General features: G+C 39.1%; 1 protein-coding gene and 1 long non-coding RNA gene across 8 annotated transcripts in view; one reads left to right on the top strand and one right to left on the bottom strand.

The window, feature by feature from the left end:
* Positions 1–26969, bottom strand: part of PRUNE2 (prune homolog 2 with BCH domain) — a 257591-nt gene that overhangs the window by 5665 nt on the left and 224957 nt on the right. Inside the window, exons 13-19 of one of the 7 annotated variants that reach the window (XM_082470766.1) lie at positions 16606–16708; positions 15824–15955; positions 14598–14684; positions 9937–10035; positions 6526–6561; positions 5939–5977; positions 1717–1764 (exon numbers count right to left, since the gene is read on the bottom strand). In XM_082470766.1, coding sequence (XP_082326892.1) covers positions 1717–1764; positions 5939–5977; positions 6526–6561; positions 9937–10035; positions 14598–14684; positions 15824–15955; positions 16606–16708 — 544 coding nt within the window. The remainder of the gene's footprint in view (positions 1–1716; positions 1765–5938; positions 5978–6525; positions 6562–9936; positions 10036–14597; positions 14685–15823; positions 15956–16605; positions 16709–26969) is intronic. The other 6 variants (XM_082470769.1, XM_082470768.1, XM_082470767.1 and 3 more) reach the window with 6 other exon arrangements.
* LOC309664986 overlaps positions 6562–26969 on the top strand; it is a 37792-nt gene continuing 17384 nt past the window's right edge. Inside the window, exons 1-2 of the long non-coding RNA XR_014266120.1 lie at positions 6562–6623; positions 9419–9535. This is a non-coding gene — a long non-coding RNA (uncharacterized lncRNA). The remainder of the gene's footprint in view (positions 6624–9418; positions 9536–26969) is intronic.

The following is a 26969-nucleotide window of genomic DNA, read 5'->3' as shown; positions in this document are numbered from 1 at the left end:
CTCTGGCCCTCCTCCCGTTTCACATCCTCCACACTGTGAGCGTGTGCCTGGTAAAGAAGAGCTTAGGAAAGAGAGGGCTGAAGAAAGCGGAAGCCCGGAGAGGAGTATTTTCTAAGAAGTGGGAAGTAACGTTAACAATTTGCAGCATCCCCCCGCCTCCATGCCCAGCCCTGGAATGAACCCCAACAGAAGCAGTGTTTTGCCCTCTCCCCAGCCCAAACAGCCCTTTATACAGATGAGGAGCAAAACACACAAGGCAGGCAAAGGAGTGGGTAAGCCCGCAGATGTAGCAGCTGTAGGCTAGTGAGGGACATCCGTCCGCACAGCTCGTTAACTGTGGGCACAGGACTCTGCTCTAGGGGGCGCTGTTTTGATGAGGGAGGGATGATTTGCACAAAGAATTAGATGGAGTAAGGGCCTATGGTTTTTTTGTTTTGCCGAATTTTCGAGTGGCAGTTTGCTTGAAGCAATTGCTGTCTTCATCTCAAAAAAGGTGGGACCATTGTAACCTTCAGAAAAGTAGCTGCTCAATTTCAAAGGTCTCTTTTACAGCTTTTGTTCTTTGTGTACTTTTCAGTAAAGACCTTCTCTTTCAAGTTTTTGTGTATAAACTTCCTTAAACTGTAAGGTCACCATGGCAACTGCAGAGTAAGTAAGTGCACTGAGATTTTCCAGTTTCCCTTCAGACCTCCTCCAGGGAAAGGAGGTCACAAGAGAACAAAATGTGACAATAGCAGATACATTTAAATGTGATCTTTGCTCCTCCTTCTGGATTCCTGTGAAGGACAATGTTAAATTCTCCACAACTCAAACCCAATTAGGAGCCCCCGATTGGATGGCCAATTTCCCTGAGAGCATGATGGTGACCACAGTTTATTCCCTGAAACTGACCGGGACAGTAATGAACTCTATTTGTCTTAGGCGACAAATTTTGTCCTCCCCGGTGTTCTGTTAGATCAGAGGTTGAATACCCATTCCAGCATTAAGACCACCTCTCTCTGATTTCAAAACCACTGGCTCTGAAACTGCCCTGCAAAGGCTCCACTCCCAGCTCTGGGCCATTCTTACAGCTGTACAAATTGGACTGGCCAGCTAATCTCTCTATGCTGCTCTTTCCTTATCTACAAAACGCACCTCATTGGCTTATTCTGAGGATAAAAATCAGAGTGTGCGTGCAGGTTTTTACATAGAACCTGGCAGGTGGTAAGAACCTAGTACATGCTCAATTTTTATTTCTCACCGGATGAGACTAGATGGAATAGATCATTTCTAAAGTTCCATCCGGACTCAGCTGCCTCTTGAATTTTCGAAACAAGGACATTTTCTCTCCCATCCACCAAAATAAGTTCAAATGGAAGTCCCTCCTTTCACTAATTAAAATATGAATGATGTAATTCAGAAAGCAGAGTTGCATTCCTCTTGCCCAAGTGCTTTTACATCTGGCTCAAATACTCATTTTCTCCTCGCTTTTGGACTGGAAAAATAGAATGCCAAGTGAAGACTTAGGTTGTCCTTAAGTCATCTAATGGTGATCATGAATGAGATGGTGTTAAGCTGGCACATTTCTCTTTAAGTTTCTAAATTCAGGAATAGAGAACATGAAAGCTGAACATCTAAACGGTGTTTACCCAATCCTCAATGTATTTTTGTCTTTCAGAGCCCAGCCATACAACATAATAAGTAACCACACAGTTGTTATTGATGGTGAATTCTTACTCCTTCTCCATAGAAGACATTTCTGGGTCATTGTAAAGGCAGCTAGTTCTGAGTGCAAGGGGGGAAAAAAAAAGGAAGCAGTAAACATTTTCTCCACTGTTACCACTTTGTAAACACGACAGATTTGGCCTTTTTAAACTGTTTAGTGTGGTCCCATTGCTACTACTGAACACATCTACACCTGAACAGATGATGAGATTAAGCTCTGATTCTTTTACCATCAGTTTTGAAATATAGTAATTGCTCCTGATTTAGAAATATAAAAGGAAGATTGAGAACTCCAAACACCTCCAGCGGTCTCTTCTGTCCTTGTTTTTTCTGTTTGTTTTTTCTTTTTCCTGACTTTTCAATCTGTCTTATTCAGGGAACATTATATTGCAAATTTTTATTTGTAACCCAAATAATATAATATTTTAGACACAAAGGACAATCCCTCTCAAGCAGCCTGATATTATTTACATAGGAACACAGTTAACTTTCAGTTTTCACAACAACGAAGATTTTCCAAGACACTAAAAGGTAGAATGCCAATTTCAGCTTTCTTTGGTGTTGTTACAGAAGAATACCTTACAGCTGATCTGTATTCAGGTCAAACAAGTGAGTCCTAACATTAACCTAAACTGATTGTGTCCAGAAAGAAAAATGTAACCATATAAAATAAGGAAACTTTTATTATGGTGTATGAATGTGTTTATGCTTTCTTGTGTAATATTAGCGGCTTTTGATATGCCATGTGATTCCTCTGTTAGCCAATTTCAAATTTGCTTTATATTAATTTCCAATTAATACTTAACACTTCAACTGTTACTTGTTCCCCTCTGGTAAATATTTTATTGTTGGCAAACAAACACTATTTAAAGAGATGCTGTGATCCTTTTTACATGCGAGAGTTCCTTTTGTAATGTGAATAATTTCACAAGCCAGGGTATCTGTCTGCACATCAGAGGTTCGGTTATTAATGTTAGGTATTTTGTTGAAAATGGCAGAAGTCTGGCTCCCTGAGAAGGGCAGAGGACTTTTTGCCCCTCTCCAGCTACCCTTCTCGCTGGTGGTGGTATTTTTATGGAAGATACCTGGCAACTCTAGTGAACAAGGACAGTCAGGCAAGTGTTGACAGTGTTCTAGAAAAACCTAGTAAAGCTGGAATGGAATCCAGGCAGGGCAGTCTTCCAAACCTAGCTTTTCTGCTTTTTAACTTTGCGTAATCCTTCCAGAGCAAACAGCAATTTGCAGTTCACGTACTACTGTCACTCCAGAGGCGACAGACGGATTCTTCGCCATTTTCAAAATAAGAACGGCTCTATAGATACAACTTATCCTTTGAAAGTATTTTCTTTCCTATATAAAACTAAAGGTTTAAGGAAAAAATAAGGCAGGCTGAGGAAATTGCTTTCTGAAAGTCCATTAGAGGTGGTGGTGGTATGTGTGTGTATGTGTATGTGGGGAGAGGGTGAATGTTTAAAAACACTAGTGGGACTAAAGACAGATAGGCTTTGTTCCCTGACAGGGTTACGTGTTTGCTTTTGTTAGGACCAGCCTGAAGCGTTCTAGTTAAGGTCGTGTGGAAAGTCAGGGGGCATCTGTTCGTGAAAGGAACCTGGTTTTTCTGGCTTCTAGAATCTAACCATAGATCTGCAGTGATTATGTTTTCTGATCCTCAAATCATCCTCTACAGTCTGTCCAAGGGTTGGGGGACCACTTCAGAGGCTGAAAGGTAGTCAAGATGTAGCTAGCGTGCTAAAACGGAAGGATTCTGAGGGATTTCAATCATCGGCGGGGTCAACAGAGTAAAATTCTTTATCCTTCCACGTTTTCAGATGCGCAGATATATCTCATTGCCTCATCTCTGTAATGTCACCATCAGAAGAAGTAGGATCAATTGGAGGAGAATTCAGACAGGCGGCTTACTCACTGAATCCAAAGCAAGAGCATAGATCTCCTAGGACAAATCTAATTATTTTTATTCAGCCATTTACTTTAAGACAGTGATTCTCAAAGCAAGGTACCGAGACTGGCAGTATTAGCATTACTGGGAACTTGTTAGAAATACAGATTCTCAGGCCTGCCGAAACAGAAACTTTGAGGGCGAGGCCCAGGACACTTGTGTTTTAACAAGTGCTCCAGGTGATTCTGATGCACAGTTAAGATTGAGAACCACTGCCCCACAGCAATGATCTTAGTCTTAATGCACATTCACCAATTCATACAGCAGAAATTTACTGAGCATCTAGTATGTACTAGGCATGAGCTTGGTGCTTCCTTTAGGAAGGAGATCAAGACATCTCAGGACCACCCAAGACCATTTAGATATCGGGGGAGAGGGTCTGTGGCAGTAGATAAGTGAACAAAATGAAGAATTTGAGAGAAAGAAAGAGAAAGCTACACACTAAACCAAAAATGATAAATGTTTTCCTGTGGTAGCTAAGCAGGAAGAGTAGAAATATGGAGGGAAAATATCTATTGAAGGAGGCAAGATTTTATGGTAATGATAGCACAGGACTAGGACTCTGTAGTGGGTTTGGCTGGAAAATTATTGATGCTCCTTCCCCATCTTTTGTCTTGAAAACAGCTCCTTAATTTCATAAATACGTTATCCTAAAAAAATGAATACGAAAGGGAAACTAATCGCTAGTTCTCTTTGTAGGGAAAGCTCATGACACAGTGCAATTTGAGCACAGATAACTGCTGAAGGGGTACATTACACCAACTTTCGGTTCCTTGATTCCTAATATCTTCCTTCTTTCCACAACTTCTTGTTTTCAACAGTTGAGTTAGAGACTAAGAAGATTCTGTTAGAGTAAAAATGTGTGTAATTTTGAGTACTGTTAGTCTAAATGGGTGTCAGTTACCTTGAAAGAAAACTAGAGGATAGGAATACTTAACAGTAAACTACTCTTAACGCTAAACTTTCTAAAGCAAAAACCTTTCCTTGAGTTTTTAAACCCAAAAGATCCATACTATAGGCAAATAATTCTACAGATTACCTGCTGTAAAAATGTGCTGTAGGCAAAAAATATCTAAATGGATTGTTTTCATGAGGAATTGGCATTTACCACCTATGCAGGTAAAGCTTCACTAATTTAGATCTTACTTATTCAGAATTTGTAGCTGTTTGGACATTGTCCAGGCTTTCTGCTTTTGCAATATGTATTAAACCAGGAACGGGTTATAAAAATTAACAGTGTAAGCAACATTTGAAATGGAGAAGCTTAATGCAGCAAATATTCTTGTCTAGATTTCACATAAGGTGGCAGAAAAATTATTTGTGACCGAGAAATAAGAAAAGGAAATTACTGGATGTTCTTTAAAAGCAGTGCTGAGTTGGCTTTCTATTGATCTTACAACTCTGTAGAGGCAGATGTTAACTTGTAGATTTTTACTGAGCAGAGATGCAAATAATTTCTGTCCAGTGGAAAAGATAACACTAAGGTTACAGTTTATTGCCCTGTTGAACATTAATCAGTTTTGTATCTAAACCAACATTTTTATCCTAATGTTCCTTTATAAACTGCCTACAGACGTCTAGCTTTTCAAATGCTCTTTGAACTAGTTTTAACAGCTTACTGGTTCCTTCATTAAATAATTAGTTGAATAAAATCATTGGCATGTATTCATTTTATATTTGCATTAAAGTTATGATTGTGCTGTTTTGAAAACTAGACTTTAATAATAGTGAGCAATAATTTTTTTATTCATCCAAATAGCTCAGAAGCTGTTAGTTGAGCTGTATTTGCCAGTCACTAAATAAGGTGTTTTTAAAAAATCTTGGAAATTCGTGAATTTGGTTCTACAAAACTATTGCAAAATTCAACTTGCCATCATTTTTCTGCCTTAGTATGAATTGGTGAGGTTTATTGCCTCAATATAGCCAAGTGATCATCTGGATGTTATACTATATGTGGCAGGTGCCTGTGATGTGTTTCTTTGGCTGTAGTGCCTAAAATTGCATGTATATTTTTAAAAGAAATTAAACAACAGTAACAAGATGACCAAGATAACCAAGATCATGGGGCGGGGGCGGGGGCGGTGGGGGGGGGGCTGGCAAATAGATTGTAGTACAAAGAACAGAAATTACATCTATCATGGAACAAAGGAAACTTTTAAAGGGCAGCATTATTGTTAGGATGCAAGAATAAAACACCAGGCATGCAGGTTCTCCCAATTCATTCCTGAAATGCAAGCCAACATCACTGCCAGCTGCTGAATGGAAACCAAGTCTTACTTAGCTGCTTCTGATGCTTCCCTCAGTTCTTCATCCAGTCTGCATGAGCAAAAATTAGCAGTGTAGAAAAGAAACAAAAAAGAAGCAAGCAGAGCGTGAGAAGAGTCACCCAGCAAAGCAGAGCCAAACATAAGTGGAGCGTATGTGCTTTTAAAAACCAACCTTTGGAGCACTGAGACACATTCCTTCAATTAAATATGGTGTTTTAAGAACTCCAGTTCAACGTTTATGTACGTTTCTTTTGCAAAGTCCTTCATAAAGATGATAGATATAAACGTTGCAAGAAAATTGGCAACATGCTGGCTGAATAAAGCTGGAAACAGCCATAGCAGTTGTTGGGGACAGTTAAAGTTAGCTTGCAGCCTGGGCCAAGTCAGGGACGTATCTGGTTTAGTAGGTTTCAGTTGCAAATTAGGTTGACCTCAACAGCTTTCTTTACACACAAGACAAAGACGGGAAATGGTATACTACAAGGGACTGATACGAGGACCTCTTGCTCTGATAGCGTGTTGAGGTCACCCACAAGTAAGACACTGGTGTACACACACAGAGGGCCCAGCGTGAATTGTAGATCAGGAGACTTTTACCTCACACTTCTCTTATAAGATCTCTCTTCATCGTACCTTATAGGATAAAAAATGAATGCAGTGAGGAAAACGAGCAGACGGATGGAAAAAAATGACAGGTCAGTGTTTTACAGAACAGTCAAAACATGAGAGGAAAAGCCTACCCAGAGAGTAATCAAATTGCCTTTGGGGAGAAATCTTATTTTTATTAGATATAGTCAATGATTTCGAATTTATGATTATATACAGCCAATCCTCATGATTTGTAGATTCCGTGTTTGCAAATTCGCCTACTTGCTAAACCATAGTTGCAACCTCTAAAGCAGTACTTACGGCACTTTCGTGGTCACTTGTGGATGTTCACAGAGTGACCAGAAATTTGAGTCACCTGACCTGTGGGTTCCCAGCTGATGTGGAACTAGGCGAGGCTCTGCCTTCTCGTCTCAGCTCTTTTGCTGCAAACAAGTAGGCTTTTTACAGTCTCTGAAGTGCCATGTTTTTCTCATTTTTGTGCTTTTTGCTGGCGATCTTTCTTTATTAAAAATGTTCCCCAAACATTGTGCTTAAGTACCATCTGGTATTCCTAAGCACAGGGAGGCTATGATGTGCCTTAGGGAGGGATATATGTGTGTTAGATACGCTTTATTCAGGCACAAGTTACAGTGCTGTTGGCCCTGAGTTCAATGTTAGTGAATCAACAGTACAGATCAAATAAAGTATCTTTAAACAGAAACGCAATAAAACAAGGTTATATATTAATCGGTAAATGAAAATGTTGTGACTGAGTACTCAGAGAAGCTCAGCCCTGTATTCCCCCTAGAAACAGTGGTTCAGTACTTTATTCAAATCTTGTAAGAACACCACTGCCACAAATAATAAGAATCGCCTGTAATCAGTGATTATAAATCTGATTCCAGATTGGGCTCGTTTTTCTTTCATTTAAGCCCTTTGATGACGGGCTCCATCCCAGCTGAATACTGGTCTTGGGGTTGGATGAGATCAGACCCTCTGAATGCTGTTGTGTAATGGGAAGGAGATTTGGCTTGTTATCAATTTGAAAATGGCATAATATGAAAATGAGGCAATGAGGGTCAGTCACAGAAACGAGAGAAAGGACATCCAGAGGAGATGGATTACAAAAGACAGGAGAAATCAATCATGGACACATGGGGAGGGCGTGCGTTGTTGTAAATTTCTTCCTCCAGAAGAAACTCTTTCCAAATGAAGCCCTTCCTCCCAAAGAAACTTTTCCCAAATGGAGCCCTTGAAAACTGACATGTGTAGATGAATGAAAAGCTCCTCAGGCATGTTTAACTTCTCAACAACTAAACTTCCCTGTATGAGTAGCAAGTCTCTAAAAGCAACACAATTACAATAAATAACATTCTGGACTGCCAGCTTTGTGCCAGGCTTCCTCAGTGCTTTATGTACACTGTTCTCATTCAATCCTCAGGACCTTTCCATTGCTCCTTACTTTCTCATTTTAAAGATGCTGAAGCTGAGACTCAGAGGGTTTTTTTTGTTTTTTTTAAAATTATTTTATTTTTGGCTGCGTTGGGTCTTTGTTGCTGTGCACAGGCTTTCCCTAGTTGCAGTGAGCGGGGGCTACTCTTTCTTTGTTGCGGTGCCTGGGCTTCTCATTGCGGTGGCTTCTCTTGTTGCGGAGCACGGGCTTTAGAGCGCAGGCTCAGTAGTTGTGGAGCACGGGCTTAGTTGCTCCGCGCATGTGGGATCTTCCCGGACCAGGGCTCGAACCGGTGTCCCCTGCATTGGCAGGCAGATTCTCAACCACTGCGCCACCAGGGAAGCCCAGACTCAGGGTTTTAAATAGGTTTCCTGAAGTCTCAGAGAGGCAGGTGGGAAGGTTCACACCTAATGCTAAGCCTCCAAAGCCCACTCTCTTCTCTTTTTCCACTTGCCACACCGGGGAAGCACTGCCATATTTACCTAGAAAATGTCCAGTGCTCATTTCCACTTGACGAGGGAAGGTCCTTGTCATCTTTTGCAAAGGGAGACAGCATTATAGGAGGTGGGCGCTCCAGTACTTTTACATTTAAAGACTGGGAGTGGCTTTTGGAGATGGGGTCCCTTTTTTGAGGCAGCAGGCTAGGGCTAGAAGGTGTGCTGGTTTCGGGACTCTGTGAAGCTAGTGAGAATTAAAGCCACCATTTGGAGCTTATGAACACTCTGCTCGATTCAGCTGAGCTAACTGGCAGTTCTCAACCCAGCCAGTACCCTCTGCTCTTACCTGATATTGGGATGCCGGAGAACCAAATGCAGCTGGCTTCTGAGCCTTGACTTTAGATGGTTTTTTAAGGGAGGTAAGGAAATCTGCTAGAAAAGGGCCTGGACTGACCTGGATTTGAATTCTAGTTCCATCTCTTCCTTGTTCCTACTTATACTTTGCATAAGTAACGTCCCCTTCCTAAGTTGTCTTCCTTATCTGTAAACGGGGGTTTACTGTGGGGATTAAATACAAGATATAAATAGAGCACTTCTATGCCTAGCACAGCAGAGACACTTCCTTCCAGTTTCTGTGCCCTTTTTTTTTTTAAGTGAGGGGACTCTTTTTTGGAAGCCCAAATTGGGAGGTCACTTTTGCTCTCCATCTTATGGAGGAAGATGGCTGTTATTGTTATCCTTCTTATCCTTGACTGTTTCCTCTGGAGCTGATGGTTAGATTCCTCCCAGTTTTAATCACACAGAAAGCTAGTGAATCAGACACAGTGAAAGAAAAACATGATCGACAGTAAACAATAGCTCTTTTGCAACAATGAACCAGTTAGGAGGGTTCCTTCTCCAGCGTCATGTTTTTAAAGTCCCAGCTCCAAGCAGTTGTTCGGTTAACTTTTTATTTCTATTATTTTTGCAGCATAATCCTACAACCTTCAGTATCCATACTTTCTTCCCACAGGCTTTACCCTGTACTGAGTAAGGAGGTCATTCCTAACCGCACCACCCACCACTCTGCTTTATCTTTCACCTGAAGGGAACCATGAAGAAAAAAGACTGAGAAGAAAACAGAGAAAGGGTAATTTTTTTTCTCTTTTCCTAGGGTCAAGCAGATAAATTACTTTATGTAAGGCAGGGAAGAAATCCAGGCTATGCACAAAACATACTGGGTCTGTGTGGCATGCGAGACACAAGTAACAAATCTGCTGATTAATGTTAATCCAAAATGGTAGTAAGTTCAAGATAAAGACGAGGAAATTTCAATAACACCAATAGAAGATTATGTGAAAAAGATCTGAAAGAACAGAACAGTTATCGCTAGGTTATAAGAAAGGAAAATATTTATTGGAGAATATTTAATATTCGTTTTAAGTATAAGGTAATGCCATTTCCCCATATTTTATAAATGAGTTATTTTCTAATCTCCTTCTCCAGACATGCAATATTTCTTAGCAAATCTTCAGAACCATCAGGACTTACTTGATGATGCTGTCTGGAATATGGACGCAGTCCATTGGGATCAGCCCACTGAGCTCTGATAAGCTACTGACGTATTTAATTTTACTGCTGAACTTTGAACTAGAAAAAAGAAAAGAAAAAAGATCTCAGTCGCTCCTCCATCCCTTCTCAGGCTGCTGCCTCTTCTTGAAAATTCTTATCACCTTGCCCCAGCACTCTTACTAAGAAGAATGGCTACATTATTTGAGTAGTTACTATGTGCCAGACACTGTTTTAACTGGTTTATATATATTAACTCTTTTATTTCCTATGATGGATAGCCTAATGAGGTAGAGACTATTATTGTTCTCTTTTTAAAGATAAGGAAACTGAAAACATAGGGAGTTAAGTGTTCGCCCAGATTTCACCTTCAGTAAGTGGCAAAGCCTAGATTTAAACCCGGGCAGCCCGACTGCAGGGTCCACACACTGCATGGCCTCCCGGTGGTTCCTGCCACTCTGAACTGTCACTGGTTTATGGTTTGTTTCCCTTTGTTTGCTTGTTTGTTTTTAGCAAACAAAAATCTTGTCATTAGTTCTTTCAGAATCTACCACGGTTGATATATTTTTAAAGTATATATAAAGTTGTTTTCCTCTCATTTTTTTAGTTCTACTTTTATTTTAAATATATGTATACTTTTTTAAGTTTTAAATCTTGAAAGGTCATTCCAGATGAACCAATGCTCAAAAAACAATGTTCCAATAATCGGATTTGAATGGCAGACGGCTTTCATCTCAATGTCGTCATTTTAGATGTGTGTAAATGCATAGAAAACAACTTGCAAGGAGACCCCTGAATTTGCCTCTGGGGAAGGGGGTTGGGTACAAGAGTCGGTAGTTGCTGAAGGAAGAACTTGGTCTTTATAATGATTGGATGTTTTATAAGAAGGAGGCATTTTTGTATTGTTGGTGTAATAGCAAGCTAATTCTAAAAATATATCATTCCACTTGAAAGGGAATTTGATCAAGCATCAAACTTTCTTGAATGTTCTCTAATGAAAGGGCCTCCCCAGTCTACTGGGAGGATGCCGTGCCATCCGCCAACTGTACTGTCTTCTGTTCAACTACTGTGTATTCTAATAGGAAGTCTTTCCGAGGTCAGTTCTCCATACATCTATCTTTCACATTTTACTTGCAGTTTTGACCCTGGGCCACTGGCTGTGACTGACTTGTGAACAACCTTCATCTCCAAAAAGTCACTTCTCGTCCTCCTGATCGGCCTTGGGTGAACACACACTACCAACAATATGCTACCTTAGGCCACTTCCTTCCTCCAGAGTTTTCAAGCTAAATTCAGGTTTTGATGATAAAAGATGGAGGGGGTGGAATAAAAAGGCAGAAGAAGTTAGTTATGCAAGGGGGACACCTCCACACTGGAATGTACAGTTCTCTAAACATGCCTGGTGTACGGCACCTCCTTCTTGGTGTGTTGGTACCTGCTGTTTCCTCTACCTGGCTTTAGCTAGCCAGTGCTATTAGTCTTCCAAACTCAACTTGAGGGCACATTCTTCTGGAAAGCCTCTCGATGCAGACTCTCAGCCTTCACACTCCACCTGTGACCTTAAAACTCACACTCACCGTGAGTTATCAGCCCCCATCGTGCTTCCTTTGTACCCTGTATTATAACTGTTTTCTAGTCTGCCTGTGTCAGCTGCCAGGCTGTGAACTCCATGAGGACAGCAATTGAGCTATTTAATTTCTCAGCCTCCAGCACCTAACCCAACGCTTGACACAGACAAACAATTCATTTTAAAAAAAAGGAATTTGAGGGGGGAGAGAAAAATTAGGAGTATGGGATTAGCAGATACAAACTACTATATATATAAAATAGATAAACAACAAGGTCCTACTGTGTAACACAGGGAACTATATTCAATATCCTGCAATAAACCATAATGGAAATATGATATATATTCTTTTTCATATTCAGTTTTATATATATATATATAAAACTGAATCACTTCACTGTACACCAGAAACTAACACAACATTGTAAATCAGTTATACTTCAATTTAAAAAATACATGAATTAAAAGAAAAAAAGAACTTGCCATATACCTCTATCATAGGTGTTACCCTTTAGCAGTGAAAAGACCTATAATACATTTTAGTGACCTCTTTTTTTCAGTTCAAAAAATTGATGACACTGATGTAGACTGATTTACAGAGGGATATTTAAAGAGGGTCTTACATGATGAAATTGTAGAACACAATGAACATAATTCTTTAGAATTATGCAGACATTGGGTTCAAAGCCTGAATCTTTCATTTCTTGGCTGTGTTACCTTAGACCTGGGGTTGGCAAACCATGGCCCGTGGGCCAAAGCCAGCTTATGATTTTTTTTTTTTTTACATCCTTGAGCTACAACTGGTTTTTACATTTTTTAAATGGTTGAAAAATGATAAAAAGAAGAATATTGTGTGACATGTAAAAGATTTCAGAAAATTCAATTTCAGTATTCATAAATCAAGTTTTATTGGAACACAGCCATACTTATTTTTTTTTTTTTTTAAGAAATTCACGTTCTTTTATTTATTTATTTATTTATTTATGACTGTGTTGAGTCTTCGTTTCTGTGCGAGGGCTTTCTCTAGTTGCGGCAAGTGGGGGCCACTCTTCATCACAGTGCGCGGGCCTCTCACCATCGCGGCCTCTCTTGTTGCGGAGCACAGGCTCCACACGCACAGGCTCAGTAATTGTGGCTCACGGGCTTAGTTGCTCCGCGGCATGTGGGATCTTCCCAGACCAGGGCTCGAACCCGTGTCCCCTGCATTGGCAGGCAGATTCTCAACCACTGCGCCACCAGGGAAGCCCCGTACTTATTTATTTACATACTGTCTATGGCTGCTTTTACCCTACCATGGCAGAGCTGAGTGGTTGTGATTGAGACTGTATGGCCCATAACACTTAAAATATTTAATATCTGATCCTTTACAGAATGGGTTTGCTGGCTCCTGCTTTACACAATTTATTTGACCTCACTGAACCTCAGGGTTTTTTCCTATATAACAGAAATAGTAAGCAGCACCTCCTTCAGAGGACTGTCATTAGGGTTAAATAAAATAATGCATATAAGCACTCAGTAAAGGTAGGCCATTATTATATGTGATTTACCACAACACTACTTGCTATAAGTTTATTATTTTTGTTGTAATTATTATTATTATCTTGAAACGCCCTTCAAAAAATGTTGACTTACAATCTGTTTTCAATACTCTTACCATAACAAGTTATTTATCAGGAAGAAATATATTTGTTTTATAATAAGAGCTGAACTATTAAATAAACATCAGTGAATCAATATCAATTCTAATATTTGCTTTTTTACCCATTAAAGTTTATATAAGCTCTTCCTACTCCCCTGTCAAAGCATTTTCTGCTAATCTTAAAATAAGTGGCTTTTTGTACGTCTTAAAAGCTCACATTATTTTTTAAAGTAATATAACATGGTATGGTAAAGAAATCTTTGCCAGAGGAAAACTAGGTTGAATCCTGCTACTGCTCAGTTTTTGGAAGGAGGGGATGGGAATGCTAAATAAATAAGTGAACACGGAACAAAAAAGGTGGACTCTGGAAGGCACAATAAAATCTACGTAAAAAAAATATAAAGGATTTTAACCTTTAATTGTTTTCTCCAGAAGTGAAGTGATCAGAATTTTTCTTAGGGATTCATTAATAACTTTGAGATGGAAAAATTTCAATTTATCTGATTGGTATCCTGACATTAGGGAAGACATTGTTCTAGTTAGCTGAAGTATAGTTGATTCACAATATTGTATTAGTTTCAGGCATACAACATAGTGATTCAGTATTTTTATAGACTGTATTCCACTGAAGTTATTATAAAATGTTGGCTATATTCCCTGTGCTGTATAATATATGCTTGTAGCTTATTTATTTTATACCTAGTAGTTTGTACCTCTTAATTCCATACCCCTATCTTGCCCCTCCATATTTTATTATATTTTTTTAAAGCTCTCTAGAAAACCTGTACTGTCCCTTTCATTTAACTGTCTCACTCTTACTATATAAGAGGCATATCTTACTTTTCATCACTGAAATGTAAGGTTATACAGCATCTAACACAGAATAGATGATAAACAAATATTTACTGATTTGAAGTGAATTTAAACCAAGAAGCCTTATGGATAATCAAAACAAAGCTCTCAAAATGGCTGCTCAGACTCTTTACCTACCTTTGGTAACCTACGTGGGATTTGTTCAGAAGAAACAGAACAATTAAGACAAGACCTGGCTTCTGTTTCTGTCCTTGGTGTGTCTTTATTTTCCATTGTTATGTTACTCTACCTCTTTGATTCTCTACAATATACCATATATTACTTTAAAAGTACTATTTGTTCCCTTTTGTAATATGGCATAGAAACCTCACTATTTTATCTTCTATGTTTACAGCAAGCAGTATAAAAGTCATGTTTTATAATTATGGGGGAAAAATATTCACTGTGAAAATATGCTCACTCTTAATTAGAGTTTCTTGCTGGGTAGTCCAAAGTATATTTTCAGGAAAGGCAGAGGCAAACATATTTTCCTACTCTCTTGGTTTATGAATTTTTGTTTAGAAGACAATGAATACATATTTTTAAAAACTAGTATGTTTACTTTTACTACAATAATGACCGTACCTTATAAAAGGTCGTGTAATTGCAAGGATTGTTCTGATGAACCAAGATGGATGAACAATGATGAATGATTTTAAGTTCTTCCGCAACCTATTGTGAAAAAAAAAAAAAATTACTCATAACCTATTTTGAGTGGGAGTTAAAACAGAAAGTATATCCCCAAATAAGAATATATATATGATATTAGGGAATTCTATGTAAGTTACTGTTATCTGGTAGGAAGGTATAGAATGCCATGATCAATAAAACGAATGCCTTTTGAGATATAATTTGAAACATGCATAATTCAAACCTCATTTTCCCATAAGAATAAATGTAAAATAGAATTTTTGTATTCTTGGAGTGCATAAATCTATAACCATATGGCATATTTTTGTTTAACAATGTTTTTCATTTTTGTCAGCATTATTTTTACTATTTTGAAATGAATACACTCTTACTAGCAACTTAGCCAATTTGTTCTACTGAGCCTGGGTTTCTTCTTCTGTAGAGTGAAAATGGTAACAGTATATCATGTGGTTGTTTGGCCTTCAGATAATCATTTTAACGTTTTGTACATTCAGGCATATTTTTCAGCATTAGCAATGCTACTTTATGTATGTTTAGATGATTAATGGATTTTAGTTACTATAACAGGACACTCACATGTTGCTTTACAGAGAACCACATCTGAGGGGAAGCCACACATATGGAAGACATCATAAATTTGTATGCTTATTAGGACAATTTTCCTGTAGATGGCAATAACGTGTTTGGTTCTAATAAAACCAGTATGGATAGAAGTGACATGTCTTGAGGAAGGGGCACACAAAGGCACCATATGGGCCAGAATTAACAGCGAATGTTGAAATAAGAGCACTAGGGTAGCCTAAGTCACAACAGTCCTAGTGCACAACAATGGCCGCAAGGTTACATGATACTAGCAAAGAATCATGGACTTTGGCTTATCAGCTCAAATTGCACCTCCATATGGCAACAGCATATGAGCACTTTAAAATACTTGTTGCCAAGTTTGAGATTACAACGTTTAACAAAATCTGGGGAAGATCTGCTTTATTTCAAATTTGGGGCATCGAGTGACACATTAATATTTTTATAATTTATTATCTCAAATCAGCATTAATTCAATGTTCCTAAATTGTGATTGCATCTTTGGTAAATTAAAAGGTCACTGAAGATGGGAGTCACTGAGGAAGTCAAAATAGTGATTAGATAATGGAGCCACATACCGTCTGTCAATCATCTGGTAGCATTTCTTCATCCAGCCTAGCCCTGGCATCTTCCGTCTTGGGGTTGCACCATTCAAGTACACAATCATATAGTCTTCAGCTACCATCAACTCTAATGTACTTATTACATATCTGATCACAGGAAGAAAGATAAGTGTTTTCAGTTCCCACATGAAAGAGTTCATCTTATCTCACCATAATTATATAACATTTAAATTACAGGGTGCATGACATTTAAGAATGGTTGCACATATTCCCTCTTCAGCTTGAGAAGAATGCAGTTACCTAAGATCACTTCTTTGAGAGTATTACTCATTTATTTGCAGTTATCTTTTCTTCATTTTTTTTTTTTTTAATGCAGGTACACTTGAAAAATGTGTAGGTTAGAAACCTGACTTTCAAAAATGTCAGCAATGTTATTATATACTAAGGGCAAGTCAGATTAAATAAAGGCAGATATAAGTGAAGTCAGGTTATCATCAGTTGGCTAAGAACATGTTATCAGAGAACAAAAATAATACTTCACCCAAAGGAAATGTTACAGAATTCTAAAATGCAGACCAGACTGTGTTCATTTTGTTTTCAATTCATTCTACAGACAAAACAGCTCCTCTAAAGCTTTTGGTCTCTTGAGCAATTTTCCTTGACACAGATTTCATCAACTTTTAATCAAAGGCTTAGAATAGTCTACATCATCTATTTCCTTTTATTAAAGATGCTCTATCTGCCATCGCATGCCCACAGACATTAACTGAAAACATTTTGTTGTAAATATCACTCACAGGAAAAGATTTTCCATGACATAGTGGTAATCTGCCCGACTGCTGTCTGGCAGAAAACAGGCAGCAAACACAATGATGGCATTTAGGCCATCCCCGTAGTATCCTAGAGGAGAAACAAAAAGACATTTGTAACCAACTGAAAGCTCTTAACAAGATAATATTTAACCTAAAGGATAAATCTGGAAGCCTTGGCAAGAGTGTGTATGTGGATGTATTAGGTACATCTTTAAATGAGTATTATATAGACTATACTTCTATAAGTATATACACATAATTATCTTTCAGTGGCTAAGATGTAAGTTATATAGATTCTTAAATAGTGTGAATATATTTGCATATATAGGGTGTCCATGTATTATGGATGATTATATGTGTTGTACATAGTCATAAGTGTGTTAGAAGTATTCAACTTATCAAAGGATGGTGGGGCAACATTTTTTGACTTAAGGGCTTCTAATTTCTATAATAAAAAAGCTAATTTATATAACACTGTTTCTTTTAATGGCTAAGAAAGAGGTTCTCTTTGAGCCTCTTTAGTTCATCCTAGTTGTAGCAAGCCTGTGTTCCTTGAAAGCCCATCTTCGAAATTCGTGGCAAGGGTTGGTCAGGTCTCCACAGGTTTGTCTCTGGAATCTCAATGTACTATATTTTTATTTTTTAATATCCATTTTTAAACATTTGTGATTTGTGTCATATAGTTCTGGACTTCAGAAACATTAAAGAGATTTCCTCAAAGCTTTGAGTAGGAGGACAGGACACACCCTCAAGCCTGATCAGAACTCAGTGTGTTTCATTTTTTCAGAACTCTAAATACCCCTCTGGTGATTACAAGGCAGTAAAATACTGGCTGGATATAGATTTGGATGGGCTTAACTCTTGAAAAGCAGTTTAATAAGATGTTCTCTACAAGGATAGAGTATGACTCTACCACAAAAGAGGTGGGGGAAGAAAGTGATACCAACTACAAATACATCAAATTATGGGTTTGCGTATATTACTAATTTGAGGTTGCTGTAGACAATGTTTATGCTACATATCTTAGAAGATGCTACCTACATAAGTATATACCTGATGCAACACATATTTGCAAAACAGGATTGCAGTAGCTTCCCTCTGGATTTTTTGCTTTAGTCCCATCTTTTCTGAAATGTAGGTATTTACTAACTTTTTTTTTAGAATGTGGTATTAAGGAAAACGGCAGAAGGAGATATATTTTAATATAAGAAGTGTTTGTTCCATAAACAGTTTCATTTAGGAAGAGCCATAACTGAATAGAAATCCACAAAGGGTAGGATTAGTGTCACTAAGCCACCCTAACACCACAAAAATATGCAGTTCAGGCTCAGCACAATGAAAAAGACAGAGTTCATTAAAAGAAAAAAGTAGGTGTAATGAATCCCTGTTAAAAACAAGTACAAAAGTATTCTGAGAGACACCAGGAAAGGCAGAGACAAGATGGCAGAGTAGAAGGACTTAAGCTCACCTCCTCACACGAAAACACCAAAATCACAACTAACTGCTGAACAACCGTTGACAAAAAAGACTCGACCCTAACAAAAAAAGATACACACCCAAAGACAAAGAGGAAGCCACAATGAGATGGTAGGAGGGGATCTTTCACAACATAATCAAATCCCTCACTGGAAAATAATTATATCACAGAGCTTCTCCCACAGGAGTGAGAATTCTGAGCCTCACATCAGGCTCCCCAGCCTGGGGGCCTGGCGTTGGGTGGAGGATCCCTCAGGCATTTGTCACTTTGAAGGCCAGTGGGGCTTTAGCACAGCAGCTCCACAGGACTGGGGGAAACAGAGACTCCACTCTTGGAGGGCACACACAAGGTTTAATGTGCACTGGGGCCCAGGGCAGAGCAGTGACTCCACAGGAGCCTGGGCTAGACCTACCTGCGCATCTTGGAGGGTATCCTGGGGAGAGGGGATTGGTGGTGGCTCACCGTGGGGGCAAGGACACTGGTGGTGGACACCCCAGGGAATACCCATTGGCGTGAGCTCGCCTGGAGGTCGCCAGTTTGGCACCGAGACCTGGCCCCACCCAACAACCTGCAGGCTCCAGTGCTGGGACACCTCAGGCCAAACAACCAACAGGGTGGGAACAGAGCCCCACCCATCAGCAGACAGGCTGCCTAAAGTCATCCTGAGCCAACAGCTGCCTATATTTATATACCGCTTAACCTGGCCCTGCCCATGAGAGGGACAAGACCCAGCTCCACCCACCAGTGGGCAGGCACCAGTCCCTCCCATCAGAAAGCGTGCACAAGCCCCTGGACCAACCTCACCCACCGGGGGTAGACACCAGAACCAAGAAGAATTACAGTCCTGCAGCTGGAGGAACAGAGACCACAAACACAGAAAGTTAGACAAAATGAGATGGCAAAGAAATATGTTCCAGATGAAGGAACAAGATAAAACCCCAGAAGAACAACTAAGTGAAGTGGAAATAGGCAATCTACCCAAAAAAGAATTCAGAGTAGTGATAGTAAAGATGATCCAAGATCTCAGAAAAAGAATGGAGGCACAGACTGAGAGGATACAAGAAATGTTTAATAAAGAGCTAGAAGCTTTAAAGAACAAACAGAGATGGACAATACAATAAGTGAAGTGAAAAATATGCCAGAAGGAATCAGTAGCAGAATAAATGAGGCAGAAGAACAAATAAGTGAGCTGGAAGACAGAATGGTGGAAAATCACTGCCATGGAAATGAGGACAGTCTAAGAGACCTCTGGGACAACATTAAATGCACCAACATTTGCATTATAGGGATCCCAGAAGGAGAAGAGTGAGAGAAAGGGCCTGAGAAAATATTTGAAGAGATAATAGCCAAAAACTTCCCTAACGTGAAAAAGGAAACACTCAAGTCCAGGAAGTGCAGAGCCCCATACAGGATAAATCTAAGAAGGAACACACCAAGACACATAATAATCAAATTGACAAAAATTAAAGACAAAGAAAAAATATTAAAAGCAACAAGGGAAAAGCAACAAATAACATACAAGGGAATCCCCATAAGGTTATCAGCTGAACTTTCAGCAGAAACTCTGCAGGCTAGAAGGGGGTGGCATGATATATTTAAAGTGATGAAAGGGAAAAACCTACAACCAAGAATACTCTACCCAGCAAGGCTCTCATTGAGATCTGACAGAGAAATCAAAAGCTTTACAGACAACCAAAAGCTAAGAGAATTCAGCACCACCAAACCAGCTTTACAACAAATGCTAAAGGAACGTCTCTCAGCAAAAAAGAAAAGGCCACAACTAGAAACAAGAAAATTACAAACAGGAAAGCTCACCGGTAAAAAGCAAACATACAGTAAAGGTAGGAAATCATCCACACAATGAAAAACCAGCAATCGTGAGAAGAGGAGAGTACAAATGCAGGATATTGGAAATGCATTTGAAATTAAGAGACTAGCAACTTTAAACAATCTTGTATATATATAGACTGCTATATCGAAACCTTATGGTAACTGCAAACCAAAAATCTACAATAGGTTAACACACAAAAAAGAAAAAGCAATCCAAACACAACACTAAAGATAGTCATCAAATCAAAATAGAAGAGAACAAAAGAGGGAGGGAAGAAAAAAGACCTACAAAAGCAAATCCAAAACAATTTAACAAGATGGCAATAAGAACTTACACACCAATAATTACCTTAAATGTAAATGGATTAAATGTTCCAACCAAAAGACACAGACTGGCTGAATGGATACAAAAACAAGACCCGTATATATTCTGTCTACAACAGACCCACTTCAGATCTAAGGACACATACAGACTGAAAGTGAGGGGATGGAAAAAGGTATTCCATGCAAATGGAAATCGAAAGAAAGCTGGAGCAGCAATACTGATATCAGACAAAATAGACTTTAAAATAAAGAATGTTACAAGAGAAAGAAGGGCACTACATAATGATCAAGGGATCAATCCAAGAAGAAGATATAAAAATTGTAAATACATATACAAATCCAATGTAGGAGTGCCTTAATATATAAGGCAAATGCTAACAGCCATTTCTCCTAAAAGGAGAAATCGACTGTAGCACAATAATAATGGGAGACTTGGTGGGAGGGAGGGAGATGCAAGAGGGAAGAGATATGGGGATATATGTATAGCTGATTCACTTTTTTATAAAGAAGAAACTAACACACCACTGTAAAGCAATTATACTCCAATAAAGATGTTAAAAATAATAATAATAATGGGGGACTTTAACACCCCTCTTACATCAATGGACAGATCATCCAGATAGAAAATCAATAAGGAAACATAGGCCTTAAATGACACATTAGATCAGATGGACTTAATTGATATTTATAGAATATTCCATCCAAAAGCAGCAGCATACACATTCTTCTTATGTGCACATGGAACATTCTCCAGGATAGATCACATCTTGGGTCACAAATCAAGCCTCAGTAAATTTGAGGGAATGGAAATCACATCAAGCATCTTCTCTGACCACAATGCTATGATATTAGAAATAAACTACAAGGAAAAAACTGTAAAAAAAAAAAAAAAACAAAACCAAACACGTGATGGTTAAACATGTTATTAAATGACCAATGGATGACTGAAGAAATCAGAGGAAATCAAAAACCTAGTGACAAATGAAAATGAAAACACAATGATCCAAAACCTATGGGATGCAACAAAAGCAGTTCTAAGAGGGAAGTTTATAGCATATAGTCTTACCTCAGGAAACAAGAAGAGTCTCAAACAACCTAACCTTATACCTAGAGCAACTAGAGAAAGAAGAACCAAAAAAACCCCAAAGTTAGCAGAAGGAAAGAAATCGTAAAGATCAGTGCAGAAATAAATGAAATAGAGAAGAATAAAACAATAGCAAAGATGAATGAAACTAAAAGCTGGTTCTTTGAGAAGACAAAATTGATAAGCCTTTAGCCAGACTCATGAGGAAAAAAAGGGAGAGGACTCAAATCAATAAAATTAGAAATGAAAAAGAAGTTACAACTGACACCACAGAAATACAAAGGAACATAAGAGACTACTACAAGCAACTGTATGCCAAGAAATTGGACAACCTGGAAGAAATGGACAAATTCTTAGAAAGGTACTATCTCCCAAGACTGAATCAGGAAGAAGTAGAAAATATGAACAGACCAGTCACAAGCACTGAAATTGAAACTGTAATTTAAAAATGCCCAACAGGGGCTTCCCTTGTGGCGCAGTGGTTGAGAATCTGCCTGCCAATGCAGGGGACACGGGTTCGAGCCCTGGTCTGGGAAGATCCCACATGCCGCGGAGCAACTGGGCCCGTGAGCCACAACTACTGAGCCTGCGCGTCTGGAGCCTGTGCTCCGCAACAAGAGAGGCCGCGATAGTGAGAGGCCCGCGTACCGCGATGAAGAGTGGCCCCTGCTTGCCACAACTAGAGAAAGCCCTCGCACAGAAACGAAGACCCAACACAGACAAATAAATAAATAAATAAGTGAAATTCTTTTAAAAAAAAAAAAAATGCCCAACAAACAAAAGTCCAGGACTAGAAGGCTTCACAGGCGAATTCTATCAAACATTTACAGAAGGGTTAACACCTATTCTTTTGAAACTCTTCCAGAAAAGTCAAAGAGGAAGGAACAGTCCCAAGCTCATTCTATGAGGCCACCATCATACCAGACAAAGATAGCAGAGAAAAAGAAAATTACTGACCAATATCACTGATGAACATAGATGCAAAAATCCTCAACAAAATACTAGCAAACCGAATCCAACAATACATTAAGGATCATACACCATGATCGAGTGGGATTTATCCCAGGCATGCAAGGAGTTTTCAATATACACAAGTAAATCAGTGTGATACACCACATTAACAAACTGAATAATAAAAACCATATGATCCTCTCAATAGATGCAGAAAAAGCTTTTGACAAAATTCAACACCCATTTATGATAAAAACTCTCCAGAAAGTGAGCATAGAGGGAACCCACCTCAACATAATAAAGGCTATATATGAAAAACCACAGTCAACATCATACTCAATGGTGAAAAGCTGAAAGCATTTCCTCTAAGATCAGGAACAAGACAAGGATGTCCACTCTTGCCACTCTTACTCAACATAGTTTTGGAAGTCCTAGCCGTGGCAATCAGAGAAGAAAATGAAATAAGAGGAATCCAAATTGGAAAAGAAGAAGTAAAACAGTCACTGTTTGCAGATGACATGACACTATACATAGAAAATCCTAAATATGCTGCCAGAAAACTACTAGGGCTCATCAGTGAATCTGGTAAGATTGCAGGATACAAAATTAATACACAGAAATCTGTTACATTTCTATACACTAGCAATGAAAGATCAGAAAGAGAAATTCAAGAAATAATTCCACTTACCATCGCATCAAAAATAATAAAATACCTAGGGATAAACCTGCTTACGGAGGCAAAAGACCTGTACTTTGAAAACTGTAAGACGCTGATGAAAGACATTGAAGATGACACAAACAGATGGAAAGATATACCATGTTCTTGGATTGGAAGAATCAATATTGTCAAAATGACTATACTACCCAAGGCAATCTACAGATTCAGTGCTATCCCTATGAAATTACCAAGGGCATTTTTCACAGAAGTAGAGAAAAAAAATTTTTAATTTGTATGGAAACACAAAAGACCTCAAATAGCTAAAGCAATCCTGAGAAAGAAAAATGAAGCTGGAGGAATCAGGCTCCCTGGCTTCAGACTACACTACAGAGCTACAGAATCAAAACAGTATGTAATTGACATGAAAACAGAAATATAAATCAATGGAACAGGACAGAAAGCCCAGAAATAAACCCACACACCTATGATCAATTAATCTACAACAAAGGAGGCAAGAATATACAATGGAGAAAAGACAGTCTTTTCAATAGTGGTGCTGGGAAAACCAGACAGCTACATATAAAAGAATGAAACTAGAACATTCTCTAACACCATACACAATATGGATTAAAGACCTAAATGTAAGACCAGATACTATAACACTCTTAGAGGAAAACATAGGCAGAACACTCTTTGACATAAACCGTAGCAGTATCTTTTTGGATCCACCTCCTAGAGTAATGAAAATAAAAACAAAAATAAGCAAATGGAACCTAATCAAACTTAACAAGCTTTTGCACAGCAAAGGAAACCATAAACAAAATGAAAACACAACCCACAGAATGGGAGAATATATTTGCATATGAAGTGACTGACAAGGGATTAATCCCCAAACTATACAAACAGCTCATGCAGCTCAATATCAAATAAACAAACAATCCAATCAAAAAATGGGCAGAAGCTCTAAATAGACATTTCTCCAAAGAAGATATACAGATGGCCAAAAAGCACATGAAAAGATGTTCAACAAAGCTAATTATTAGAGAAATGCAAATCAAAACTACAATGAGGTATCACCTCACACTAGTCAGAATGGCTATCATCAAAAAGTCTACAATGAATGCTAGAGAGCATGCGGAGAAAAGGGAGCCCTTCTACACTGTTGGTGGAAATGTAATTTGATACAGCCACTATGGAGAACAGTATGCAGGTTCCTTAATAAACTAAAAATTGAACTACCATATGACCCAGCAATCCCATTCCTGGGCATATATCCAGAGAAAACCATAATTTGAAAAGATGCATTCATCCCAATGTTCACTGCAGCAGTATTTACAATAGCCAAGACATGAAAACAATCTAAATGTCCATCGACAGAGGAACGGATAAAGAAGATGTGGTACATATATACAATGGAATGTTACTCAGCCATAAAAAGGAATGAAGTAATGCCATTTGCAGCAACATGGATAGCCCTAGAGATTATCATACTAAGTGAAGAGAAAGACAGAGACAGAGAAAGACAAGTATTATATCACTTATATATGGAGTATAAAAAAATGATACAAATGAAGTTATTTACATAACAGAAACAGAATCACAAACTTTGAAAACAAAGTTATGGTTTCCAGAGGGGAAATGGGGAGGGGGGGTGATAAAATTAGGAGTTTGGGGTTAACACATACACACTACCATATATAAAATAGTTCATCAACAAGGACCTACTGTATAGCACAGGGAACTCTACTCAATATTCTGTAATAACCTATATGGGAAAAGAATCTGAAAAAGAATGGATATATGTATATGTACAACTGAATCATGCTGAAACTAACACATCACCCCTGAAACTAACACAACATTGCAAGTCAGCGATACACTAATATCTAATAAAAATTAGATTAAAAAAATAAAAAATTTTATAAAAGCATCCTTTCAAAAGCATCTTTCTAAATGTAGCTGTCTGACTCCAGGGTGTCAGGATAATTGCAAGATCATGAGGCTCAGTTACTTTGATTTCTTTTTCTATTTCTGGAGAATTTCTAAGAATACGTTGTTGTCGTTTTTTAAAGGAAAGACTGAGGTTTATAAACAGTACTTCAGAAGTCATCCTAAATGGCAATTCAGCTGTTTGTGTTACTGCTGTCTGTCCCTGGCATGTTGTAGTATCAACGTTGGCTTGGGTATATTTAACCAAAGGAATATTCAACGGTTAACTTACCACTTCCTGATCAATGACTAAGCTAAGCTGGGATTGTCTCTTTCTATAAAAATCACTGCAATTGACAAATGATGATGGATTTTGCATTTTGGGGCAGAGGATTTGTAGGAAGGGACGAAGAGGCAAAAGAAAGAGGAGGAGAGGAGGAGATGTAGCATGTAAGGAAGGAAAGAGAAAATGATTTCCTCGTGCAAGTTTTCTTCTAAATCAAGAGCAGGTGCTGTCATTGTCAGGCTTTGGAGCTATTCCAGATAGCAATTGCTGGCAAAGTGTAATAACGTGAATGAACAGGACCATTTGCATTTTGTTCCTCGCCAATGTCTCCAAGGGGGTCAGCTAACCCAATTTCTACGCTAAATATGCAGCTGACTCAAGTGAAGTTGCCTGTCAGCAAACGCAGAGTTCACGTGAAGTTTCGCTTTTTAACACATGTATTTTATCAGACTCTCTTCTCAGTAACGGTGAGGTGAATTCAGGGTGTGTGCGCTGAGATGCATGAGCTATCCCACCGTGGTGTCTCCTGAGACCCTCAGAAGCAACGATGCAAACCTTACCTGAGGCAGAACAGAGAGGCATGAAAGGGACGTAACACAAGTTTGCTGGCCAGCAAATGGAATGGAGAGAGAAGGAAAGATACCACAGTCGCAACCAAAACATACACACACACACACCAGCCTGCAACTCTTCTCATCCTTTCCAGGATCATTTGTCCAGCAACACTGCAGAGAAGGTTACCTGAGTCTCCTATAATGAAATAAGAGAAGTAAAAACACAAGACAGGAAATGCCTCGTTACAATGCTTTGGCGTGACTGCCCTTGGTTATTTGTGTTCTCTGCTTCAGGCTCAAAAATGCCAGTTGTGGCCTCAAAGTGACCCCTCACTGTTGGCTAATCCAAACCACCCAGACTTCTTTTTCTTTGCTTTTCTACTTAAGCAGATGGCAGGGATAATACTCATGGGCTCATAGGAGGTGACATGGCTTTGAGATCATCCTTTCTTGACTGATGAAGTAACTGAGGCCCAGGGGAGTTAAGTGATGTACCAAGATCACAGACTAATCAGTGGCCAAGACGGGTCTTGAACCCTTTTCTTCTACATTGTGTACAGGGCCTCTGGCCATAGCTCATGTGGAGGTCACTAAAGCTGAAGGCTGAAATATTTGTTCAAATACTGCTCTCACACACAGATGTTCCCAGCTGGTGTGGACACGCTTGCAGCAAACTTAAGGAGCGCTTTTAACCACCCCCATCTTGCAGTCGTGCTGCCCAGAGCACTGAACAGCTGGCACTTCCCTACTGGCCTGAGTGGGATAACTTCCTCACAGCAAAATGCAAGACGCCAAAACAACATCTCTGTTCACTCTGGAGTGCTGCTTTTTCAAATGCTCATCAGAAGCCCGGAAGACAAACTCAATGGGCCGGTAACTAGGGAGTGTGACTTTCTCAGATCATTAAGGTCTGAGAAAGTGGTATGAGCTTCTAAGACAGCAGACAAAGCTTTGGCAAATTCAGAAGTAACATGTGAACTGTCTTTACCTCCAGAGCACAAAAGCTGGTCAGGGCGTAGGAAGAGGTGGCATCTCCCTAACATTCCGTGGGTGCAGCCAGAGGCACACTCATGCAAGCCGGCACCTGGAGAAGGCCAAGGCAGAGCCAGGGAGAGGAAAGGTGGCCTTCTCTCTCCAACAAACCAGACAGTTACAAAAAATGAGCTGACAACACAGAAAGGAGTGGAGCAGATGCCAAGGGGAGGGAGGTGGTAGGGATGGAGGGCACAGCAAACCAGGTTATCCCTGAGATATCA

This window comes from Balaenoptera physalus (assembly GCF_965194825.1).
Source record: "Balaenoptera physalus genome assembly, chromosome: 7".
NCBI lineage: Eukaryota > Metazoa > Chordata > Mammalia > Artiodactyla > Balaenopteridae > Balaenoptera > Balaenoptera physalus.
Note: the sequence above shows the minus strand (reverse complement) of the source record. Positions and strands in the feature narration are given on the sequence as shown.